This window comes from Ctenocephalides felis, unplaced genomic scaffold, assembly GCF_003426905.1.
Source record: "Ctenocephalides felis isolate EL2017-DRISC unplaced genomic scaffold, ASM342690v1 CF-g0.4_SCAFFOLD_01604, whole genome shotgun sequence".
Taxonomy (NCBI): Eukaryota; Metazoa; Arthropoda; class Insecta; order Siphonaptera; family Pulicidae; genus Ctenocephalides; species Ctenocephalides felis.
Window position 1 is genome coordinate 21,463,538 of NW_020537758.1, and position 12,276 is coordinate 21,475,813.

At 29.4% G+C, this 12,276-nt stretch overlaps 1 protein-coding gene across 2 annotated transcripts in view; it reads right to left on the reverse strand.

Moving 5' to 3' along the window:
• Positions 1 to 12,276, reverse strand: part of LOC113372519 (proteoglycan Cow) — a 198,874-nt gene that overhangs the window by 19,471 nt on the left and 167,127 nt on the right. For both annotated transcript variants that reach the window (XM_026612855.1, XM_026612856.1), the window contains exon 4: positions 6,034 to 6,198. In XM_026612855.1, coding sequence (XP_026468640.1) covers positions 6,034 to 6,198 — 165 coding nt within the window. The remainder of the gene's footprint in view (positions 1 to 6,033; positions 6,199 to 12,276) is intronic.

Genomic DNA, 12,276 nt, shown 5'->3' on the forward strand with positions numbered 1-12,276 from the left:
TAATCTATAAAAAAATCATTTAACGTATATATGTTGAATGTGCATACTAAACAGAAACTTGGTCATAGAAGTTCACTGTGTACTTTACAACTATTAGTTTAACTGTAGTTAATTCTGATGCTGGTTAGGGATAGAAGCAAAACATTAATACTCTTGCAACATGTGCTCTATAATAGTTAACAAATATGGTTGAAAACAACATACAATTCAAACTAATAGTGTATGAAATTATGCCTTCAGGCGAATTGCTGAAATAAACTATTTTGTAAATAAATATTAGATACAGAAAATTAAATAAAAAATAAAAGTAAGTTTATTTTAAATTTACGAAAAGAGTTTGCTTTTGCCGAAGTAGGTGAACCTGTCTTCCCATCAATACGAATCAATATCCTTTGAACTCAAAGTCGCTTATTAGTTCGAAAAAAAGTATTTGCGATGAATAATCAATATAGGTATTTAAGTGCTTGAATAAAATTAAGCAAGGAGCAATAGATTAAAAAATATAGTACTTTCAGATTATAAATCTTTCTTCAGGTGGAGCACTAATTACAATTAGTTCAATAATACATTAAGTTAATATGGCAATTTTACAAACGCCACAACAATTCAATTAACAATATTAATTACAATTTGGCATTACACGATGATAATTAAACTCAAAAGCCTGCTTGTTCATTTATACTGTAATTCTATTTATACATTGTTTTAGTTTTTTAAGTCATTTTTACTAACAGTTATTATTTTTTCATTTCAATATATGGTAGGAAAGGGCACAATGGTCCAATTTGTCTTTGAGCCATAATATTGTGAAAACCAAACCAATTATATCAAAACAAATAACACGTAACTATCTGATTATGTTCAGCAAAACTTTTAGCTAATACAATATTGTAGAAATGTGTTTTTTTGCTGTTTTTTAAAAAACAAATTTTTTTTTAGTTTATTTTTTATAGCAAACTGTACACAGTACATTCAGCTATATATTATTACAGATATATAAAAAATTTGTCACCTAGTCTTTTTCACCCTATTGGCGGAGTAAAATGGAACGACAGGGAAAAATAGATCCAACGTCTTACTGATAATTTTAAAGAAAATAATAGCTATGTTACGGGTACATTTTCAACAGATATAATACTCTATATTTTATAGAGATTTTATAAAAAAATCAGAATCTAACTTATATTATGATCAGCCATAACATTATCTATTATATAAAAATAAGTCGGGTTTTCCTTCCTGAAGATATAACTCCAGAACGTACAAACCGATTTCGACGATTTTGCATTCGTTGGAAAGGTCTCGGGCTCCGTGAGGTTTATAGCAAAGAAAATTGAAGAAAAATTTCAACAAAAAAGCAGAAAAATCTTTTTTCACATACAACATCATCTCTGATACTTAGCATGTACTACAAACCAATATTTTAAGTAGATGGTGCCGGTAGAAACATTGTTTCACAGCTACTCATTTCCTTTTCAAATATAAAACAAAAAAAAATTTTTCATCTTTCTCACGAAACCATCTGTGGCGAAACGGAGTTCGCTGGGTTTGCTAGTATCTAATATATTTCAAAATCTACTTTTGTTTCAAGCATATTGATGTACTTGAACCTCCATTAAATTCATATTCTTTTTGCATCATACTGCAACTATTCAGAAAACAAAATAAGACAATTAAATACTTTGGTACAACAGTTTTTTAGCAATCAGCGCACATTTAATCCTCGAAGGCACTGAATTTAATTATTAGTACACATAATAAGAATTAATATCCGCAACATGTAAAAACATAATAGTACAAGCAAAGTCCAAAGTACTAATTTGATAACAGTTGTATTGCGTTTTGTTTTATTCGCAAATGATGTCTGTGAAATAGTGAAAATGTGTTCCGTCCAATTATCAGACAGTCCATACACCTGATGTAATAATAACCGTGGAATAACAAGCGAATTTCGATTACGCGGCGCTATCGCCCCGGAATTACACGCGACTCATGCCGGAGGCGGGTGAGAGCACAATGTGCAAAACTAAACAAAGAGCCGGACTATATTAAGTTTGGTACATGAATATCTAAAGTAATAAATTTGTGTGCTGAATATTGTAAAATATTTATATTTGGTATATTGTATACGGTCGCTTGTTAAAAATCGATTGGTTGATAGAATGAAAAACCATATAATTTGCAGCAGTACCAGGCTGTGAACTTCAAGGTTATTTATGACAATATAAGATTTAGCTATCTTGACAAATATCAAATATGTGGTAAACAATTTTATTTGTTTAAATTTTATTTGTTTAAATTTTATTTTTAATAGCAATCAGAATACAGTACAATTCTATAAGCTATTTGGCTTATATCATTCACTCTTACACACACACATTTTCAAACACACATATAAATTATTGTAATAAATATTATATCGGTAGATGGATAATCACTCCAATGAGTGAAATCACTAATACTGTTCATATGTGCAAAGATTTGATAGTGCTAAAGGTCGTAAATATTATCATTGGACAGCTTCTTCTTCAGTCTTCTGGAAATTAGTGTCTCAAGAAGCTGAGTGACTATAGAACGATGTTCTAGTTTATGACAATGTTTAACACTGTTGATTTTTATAACTCTGTTTATAAATTCAATATGAAGATCGTCGTGTAAGGTCTTATTGCTTACAAAACTATGGAGCATCAGTAATCTGTCTTAATATTTTGGACTGGGCACGTTGCATTAGCGCAATGTTTGATTTGCTCACACAGCCCCGCAATTGCATGCCATAAGTCCATGTCGGTTTTATTACCACCTTGTAAATTAGTAGTCTATTGTCAATAGATAGATATGACTTGCGGTCCAGAAACCAGTATAGTTTAGCGGTTCGAATTTTTATAGTTTTTAATTTTGCGCGAATATAATCCTTCCACGACAGTCTGTGATCTAGATGCATACCTAGGTATTTGGCTTCCAATCAGTATTTGGAATTGCTTAGGCATAAAAATGCAATCCTGGGCATGTTGTCTTGTTCAGTGTAAACGTTATATGGTTAGACTTGCTCTCATTTATTTTATTCCATTTTTGTCCAATCCTCTATAACATTTAGATGCCTTTGTAAAAAATCTGTTCACATACACACACATACTTTTTTAAATTTGGTCTCATTCGATTTAGAATGGGTTGAAAAGTCGAGAAAACATAAAATTAGCGAGTCGAATTTTTTGATGAAAACAAAATCTTCTCCTTCGGGAAGTTAATTAAGTCTTAGATGCATCAGCATGTGTCGATAGTGGTAAACAATAAACTACTTAACTATAGTTCAACGCCTTATATCCAAACTTTTCCCAGTTTCGTAAAATAGGATCGATATCAGTACCCCACAGAGAATGCTAAACCGACTTTTGCAAAATATTTTTCCGTATCTCATATGTAGAATACATATTCGAATTCATTTTGTTTATATGGCAAGTCGTTCAGATTTATGACTTAGAATTCTGATCGTAGCTATTGCTATGTTTATGATGAAAATGATAGAAGTATTCCGTATTCCTGAGAGCAGACAACCGTATCTTCTTACACGCATATGAAAATATATGAAATAAATAACAGATATTGAATGTCGATCGCCCTCTGATGTTGTTTTATATTACCTATATAAAACATAAAATATATTATTTCAGAAATTGACTAATTGACTGAAAAATCCTCACAAGAATCTGCAATCTAATAAAAAGAACTATTTATAAGTAAAAAGAATGAAAATAGCAAGATGTAAGCTTTCAGTGGATATATGAGAACTGAAAAGGACTTTCTAAATAAACTATCTGTAATAATTAAATTAACATAAATCGTAACAGAAATTGATAGATTTAGCTTACGCTTCAATATTTCATATGAATCAAAGTATTTTATTTTCATTAAAAGGAAAAATTCATGTTTTGGCCAAAAGATCCGATTTGATAATTTTATATTATCTCGAAGTTTCAAGTTGTTCTGAATTGTTGAGACCAAAATTAGACAATATGTGTATGAGTGTGTGTGTGTATGTGTGTGTGTATGTGAGCCAGAATTTTACCTTTTCCTGGCGTTTACTCAAAACGGCTGCTCCGATTTTAAGGCCGTTTGATAAAACTAGAAGCAGACAGAGCTGCTTTTTTTATTTTCATAGACAAAGGTTTTTGTCCACATTTTCATAAAAACTCCCGAACCGATTCTGAAAATTTTAAATGAATTAAACGATATCAATTGAGATCGTATTGATAAGTTTTTGGCGAAGATAGGTTTGGCCGATTATAGAATAATGAAAAATGTCAAAAATATTACTTTTTTATTTGATGCAAGAACATCGAAATTTTTTACATATTTCTCCAAATTTATTCGGTTGACTTAGAGATGATAACGAAGTTGGTGAACTAAAGGACAAGGAGTCTCCAGGTTTTGATTTACGTGTCGAACAGTTCAGAAAAACACGCCAAACAAGCAAATTGGATTTTCTGACAAAAACATAAACGTCATCTTCGAGAAGTAAAATGTAAAAAAAAATTTTTACAATATAATTTCAATGTACGAGCAAAGCTCGAGCACCTGAATGACATTTAAAGTTAGACGCAAAAACACGAAAGCCGGGCTCGCTCTCATAAAACGTGCGGTTCAAACTACTGCATCAGACATCTGAATTTATTTCATTTCAGTTATACTCGAACAAACTACAATAGTGAACAATCAGGGCTCAACTTCATGTGCAATATGTACATTCGTACTTCTGGCGGCACTCGATGAGAAACACTGCGAACAGCGCATTTATGGACCAGGAAATATCAGGACCTGGTGTGTAATGAAATTTACGGCTTGCATAAATTCGCGCAGACAGAAAATGCGGCAAAGCGCACAGAATAAAACACTATAGTATTTGTCATGTCTTATTTATTTCAATGGGACTTGATGTCGTCGCTCTAAATTCATTGCATTCAATAATAGAACGCGACTTTGTGGAGACAAAATCGTTTCGTTTCGAACTTAGTTTATAAATAATGTCACCGGGTTAAGCTTATGTTTAATAAACGATGGAATATGTTTGCGTAGTTCTTCGTTTAGTCTATACATCATACATTTACATCGTTTTATATCACTGTTTCCTAACGTTTTTAAAGCCACTACCGACAAAAGCTCATATAATTAAAAATATTATAGGTACTTAGTTAATAACAAACTGCGATTGGTTCAATTTCATTACAATCCAGCAATTCGTACAAATACAAACCCTGAAATATTGTAACATCAAATTCCAAATATGGTAAAAAATCCATTGATTCGAGTTTTTCGCTGACTATAAATAGAAACTTTTAGTGAACTGCGTTTTCAGGAATAAATTCAAATATCGATTTCCAAACACTCATACACATTCAATTGCATAAAAACACACCACACTCTGACATCTTTACTATTTTCAAGTATATTATTGGAAAAAGCTACCCAGTGTCAATTCCTAATTTTGAATTGGTACATCTGGCAAACATTTTCGCTCGATACTCGAACTCATGAAAGGATTGAGCCATTTTTTATATTGAAAGTTATTTTCCATTCACGTCAACGAAGCTTTAGTAAGATAAATGAGAGGGCTTCGGTTTGCTTTCAAAAAGAATATATTTATGAGCAACATTTCTATAAATACGATGAAACGATTTATCAATACTCTTACCACTGGAATATAATGGAGAACACAATCAAATGATAGCAAAACATAAATCAAGTTATGGAGAGGTCGAAGAAATGCAAATACTTGGCGATTCTCTTTGTCCAAATTGATAGAGAGGAGGCATTGTAATTGCTTTTAATGGAAGTGCTACTATGCGGAATTAAATATATTGCTGGATCCTTAACTTAATTGTATTAAATACAATTTGAACATCGATTTTTTAGATACAAACAAATAACTCCGTGCTTTTCAACATTTCTTGTTTGCTAATAACTTGTCAAATTATTTGAAGAAATTAATTTATAAAAAGGCAATAACGATTTTATTATAATTATAATTAATTAACTTACGTGATGGCTTCACTAACGTCCTCCTGTTCTTCTGGGTCATCTTCAGTATCATAAAAGACATCATCATCGTCTTCAGCTTCATCCTGCTCTGCCAAAGCAAGTGCTTGGGCTTTGCGCCGAGCTTCTTCCTCAGCCAAAAGCTTTGCCTTCGTTATGATTTCATCTCTGTAAAATATGAAAAATATTTTAAAATCAAGCTATATTTGGAAGAAAAAATATATTTCAACAACATGAAATAAATGGTATTGGTATAACTTAATTCAGCAATTACTCGAATAAATGAATTAATCTAAGATCATTGATAGAATGTACTCTCCTAAGTTATTCTCGCACGTATTCATAATTGTCAAAGATTATAGTAGAAAATATTACAAAAAGCTTAAAATATCTTTTAGTATTGCCCAAACAAACATGTAGTTATATCGAAGATCATAATTATGAAAACCAGTGGGATATTCAGTTCAAGATTTTATGGTTGAACGTTGTATTTTTCCTAATTTAAAGAAATGACAATAGTTCATATATATGCATAGGTAGAACATAAAAATATCTACATAAAAAATAAACTCGTGAATGTATCAAACGCGAGTAAACAATATTAACCTGAAAGTATTAAATTCTATAACAAAATTGTATGAAATAATAAAAGAAGTATGATATAACGTAACAAAAACTATGGTAATTTTAAAAATATGTGAAGGTTATAACAAATGATTCTATATTGTTTAGTATCATAGATAACTTATTTAAATTATTTTGGCAATAGTTCAATAGTCATAACCATAAAGATTCTAGCTTACGGAACAAAAGAAAGAGCTTTTATGATTTTATAGACCGATAAAATTTTACAAAAATAAATATTGGAAATATGGTAAAACCCCTAACATCAATAATCTAAAATATTTTTTAAATATCAATCAAACTAAAGATTTAAACTTAGCATTAGAAATCATCAGATTATATCGTAAATTTTGTACCATATATTTGAATAAGCAATGTATCCATTATTATTTCATTGAAACACTATAGTAAATCAATAATGTTATTAATTGATAACGTTAAAACTGACCATTGTATATGATGTTAAACTTGATAATTTATTATAGCTATAGCTAAACACGAGTTAAAATGCGATTGCCGAAGCAAAATTTATAGCAATAATATTATCTCCGTTCACTTGGCCATTATTCTGTGTTATTCATTCATGAATAATTATTACTCAGAATCGAACAACATAATCAAATTGTTTATATTGATGCTTATTCTATTACACAATTAAATGAAACGTATAATATCATTTCGACCTGGTTAGTAATTGATAAATGTGATTATTTCATATATTATGCGGAACGTCAATTAAAATTTATCTCACTCATACTTTATTCAAATAGAATTATTAATTTTGATAGAAAATATTGAAATTTAGTAAATATTTTACTAAAAACATTTGTTTGATCTTAATCCTATTTTTATACTAATCATCTTTCCTTCAAGAGTATTTGCTAATACATTCGATTATTATACATGGTATATGTTCAATAGTAAAAGAGACAATTCTGGAATAGTTGCAATTTTTTTATATAATTATTATATTATTATATAATAATTTTATAAAATATTTACTTGACTCAGTATATATTTAATTTGTTTTTCTTAAAATTATCTCGAAAAAAGCAATTTCTGTGAGAGAAAGTGGAACAAGGCACCGATTTCCATCACGAAGGGCTGTTTTCACGTATTCCCTTTATATGTTACATTCATTCCAACTCATTCCTTATTGAAGGGACCAGCGAGAATTCCAAAGGACGAGGGAAAATATTAGATGATATGAATACATATAACCATATTTGAACACCTACTTACATATGATAATACGTAAAGTTAGGAGTTATATTGAGATACATACATACACCTCCCCCATGCACGCACACAAACAAACAAACATATATATATATATATATATATATATATATTTATTTATATTAGATTTGTGAGAGTTGACTATTACTTAATTGCTCATGTTCATAACTCAATATTGTTCCTGTCTAGGTATAGTCACTTTTAAAAAAAATGTATATACCATACTCGTAAATATGTTAGTTCAATTAATTATTATTGTTTCTTATTTTAAAAATTTCTTATTCAAACAAATCTTTTTACTATATCATTTATAGGATACCGCCCTACCATATAACCCTATAACCCACAAAGGTCCAATTTGACTATTAGCAATTATACTGTGAACACAAAAAAATACATATGAAACAAACCACTATCTGACTATGTTCAGTAAAGCTTTCAGCTAATTCATCATTGTAAAAATGTGTTTGTTTACTATATTTCTAAAAATTTTCACCTAATCTGGTAGTAATTATTCGAAAAAAAGAAATAATGCGTTAGGAGTATCCACAGAGAAGCTACAAAACATAAAATCTCAAACTCATGCTGTAAAATATTTACAAGAACGACATTAGTTAGATGAACATTAGACTTCACATCGGCAAAATTTTAATTTTTTTGCTATATAAGTTGCAAATTTTATAAGTTTGTATAATTTAATTCATCAAGCTTAATCAAGCACCAGTCATCCATGTACCAAAACTAACATAAATATTATGAGTCGATCAATTTTCATTTATTATTTTACCCGTGCTTCTTTTCAAGAATAAGAATTACTTTGGTATATAAAATCGCCCTTGATCCCGCAATATTACACTTTTTTTCACAATGTTTATCTTCGGTAAGTAAAGCAACCCCATCGAATCCCAACAGAGAAAGGCCCGGAGCTCTATCGTTCCCAAGAATTTACACGTAGGCAGAATATTATGGGCTGGCACGTTATAAAACGTAGCATGCTGTATAGATATAGACAAAATAGAGGAAACCGGGGGAATTTTTAATTCATATACACTTGTGATTATGTTCTTAACCGATTATGCTACGACGGGTTCGTCTGCATAAAGTGATTCTGCTGAAAATTGTCCAGAGAATTGTCAATAACCAGCTCAGTTCCTGTGTCGAAGGCTCAGTTTTTTGAAGGGTCAATAAAAAAGTTGTAAATAAATGAAAAACTAACTAAATGTTAATGAGCATAATTAGAATAAAGATTTATACCAAAATATGATAGACATTATATATAAAAATTCAAGTATACTGTAAACTCTTGAATAACTATTTTGGTTTGTGCTTTATATTAGAAATTTATTTCTTTGGCAACAAGAAGATTACAAGTCTTACCAAAATTTTTTTGGTGAAATAGATAAAATTAGATAAGTCTCTCTAAATCGACTCCGGTAAGTACAAAACTAAGGTTTTCAAAAAAGAAGCTATGATTCTAATTCCAGGACTCTAATCCAAAAACTGTTGATACTGAAGATGTTACCACAAATGAGTGAATATTTTGCGGCAGAAAATGACACTGACTTAAGTAACCAAACATGTTTTCACTATAACCATTTCAGTTATTATCTAATTATACCCGATCTCCCCTAAATTTACTGGAATTGCTGACGGAGTCGGTCGATCGGTATTTGTCAGGGAGAAGTGAATTCAAAGGTCACACATTATGGGCAGAATTTGAATGGGGTTGCTTGCAAACGACTTCATAATATGATGTGCAATTTGATTAAATCTATAAAATGCGGTCAACATTTCCGAACACATGTAAACGAGCTTTCAGCTATTGATTAAAATAGAGCGAAAAGCGAGCAAACCGCATATACATGCTATTTCACCAGTTAACAAAAGCGGAATATAATAATATTTTATGCGGTTACAAATTATTTATAGTTATAATTAAATAATCATATTTTTGGTTATGATATTATATATTTTGTAATCGCGTTTTAAATTTAATTAATTAATTGATTTAATAACTATATCATCATCGGCATCAGATCCAATTATTACTGACTTACAAATGTGATATAAATAAAAATTAAAATTAATAACAATTATTTTATTATAATAAATCAAAACTAATGATCATAATATTTCTCTCCGTAAATATTGTGATAAAAAATAAAAATATTAATACTTGAAATTTTAATATAAACCATAAATTAAACAAATTGCACATCTTTGTAAACTTGAATACGCTTCATTGTACGTGTATTTCGTTCATATATAAACGTATTAATATAGTTCATATAGATATTATATACAATACTTCCGAAATCATTAATAAATCATATGTTCATATCATATAAAACTATTCATATAAATTTCTAACAAATAACTGGATTTTCTAGGACGATTTATATCCTCATCATCTCGATAAATGATCGTGCTTTCAAACCTCAAAGAGCAATTAATCACGGTAAACGATCATTAAATAATTCAATCAAACTCGAATTAAAATGATTACGATTACAATCATTAACGTCGTTGTATAAAAGGGTTTTTGAAGAAGAGGAATTGTATTTTTCAATATTTTTCTTGTTCTGAAAAATGAGGGAAAGGGTATGTATAATACACTGTACACCGTACGAATTATCAAGTAATTAGAAATAAATAATTATAACGGCTTTTAACATGATTATAATCATTTGTTTTCTGTTGATCCTATGTAGAAATTTATATTATACATTAGAAAATTTAACCGAAGATAATTATAGAAGAGCACTTGATTTGAATTTTGGAGAAATTTGGTTAGCCTCATTTTAATTTTTATTCCCCTATTTTAATAAATAAATAGCACACATATATACAATATATTCATGATCCTGATGTCTATAATACAGCACCCACTTATTCTAAATATACAACTAGATTTGTCAATATAATCAAATGGAAAACTCTGGTATCTGGCAAAGCACATCCATCTCATTGGGATTTGGGTTAAATCCACATTATGGTCTACATAACGGTATCTTGGAAACACACATCTTTACTGGTAAAAGTAGAATTATATACAATATAGCAAAATTATTCTACAAATTTCAACTAGTTACAAGGAGCATTTTTCACTTAGATAACTACTTTACATTTTTCTAAATAAATGGATTCAGATCTATTCAGATGATTGTACTAAACAGATAAAAGCTTGCAAATAAGAACAAGTGTTTAAATTTTTTTTGTTATTAAATTGGACTAAAAGTTAAACATCTTTCCAATTATTGATTAAATTTGGTCATTAAAGACATTTGATATATATTAAATTCTTAAAATAATTAACGCCTCGTACTAATATTTTCATTATTATATAAAGTGATGAATAATTTATGTAAATGTAAAAAATATAATAAACTTTCTTTTTCGATAATCAAAAACTAATTCATAATATACTAGATGTAAATTAATATATGCTTGTATAAGAAAAATAAATTTAGAAGACGTATTTTACCTCGGAAAATTGCTTTAACATTCATGCTATCTACCATAAATTGAATTTAAAATGAGAATTGATTATTTTCGAAATGGGAAAAATGGTATGGAAATAGTACAATCGTAAAAAAGATACCGTAAAACATTTTGTATCAGTTAAAGTTTGTATTTCAATTACATGTAGAATTTCTGCTACGTATATAGAAAATATTATCTATAGTAAAGAAATCCAATTGAATGTTCTAAATTTAGCTTTTATAAATTTTTCTTCGATACAATGTTTTTGGAAGATTATATGAGAAAATAGGATAGTTCAACACAATGCCTAAAATATTAAAAATGCAAAGATTATAAAAAATTTTGGGATAGATTTTTTCACTAAATATAAGTGCATTATTTTCTATAATACGAGTACATAGTGATGCTTACAACATACTCCTGTAACAAAATTTGTGCAATTAGTCTGGTAAAAGATCCAGTGTTATGCAAAGGATCCGGTTATAAATCAGAACATGCTCCTCTATTGAATGCAGTGCAGGGTCGATCGTATATCCAATTAAGTGCTTTTGAAAATAAATGCTGCGGGACAATGTTATGGAAATTCTTGGTTTCCTACCAAGCAGCCGGAACTCGATATTGGCGCAGGTTCGCTATTTTGCAACATGGATTACTGAAATGGCTAAAATCGCTGCCTCTACTATACTAAGATTCAATAACGCCTATAGACCGAGAGCTAACAACAAACAACGAGATATATAAATATATACAAATATACAGATTTTACAAAGTAGCCACTAATTCCATTATTTTCTAATTCCTAATATTTTTTTCAAATATAGTTGAAACCATAACATTTCCAACGTGGAATTCAAAAGTGCTTATGTGCATCGAAGGGTGTATAAAATATTGCCATATATG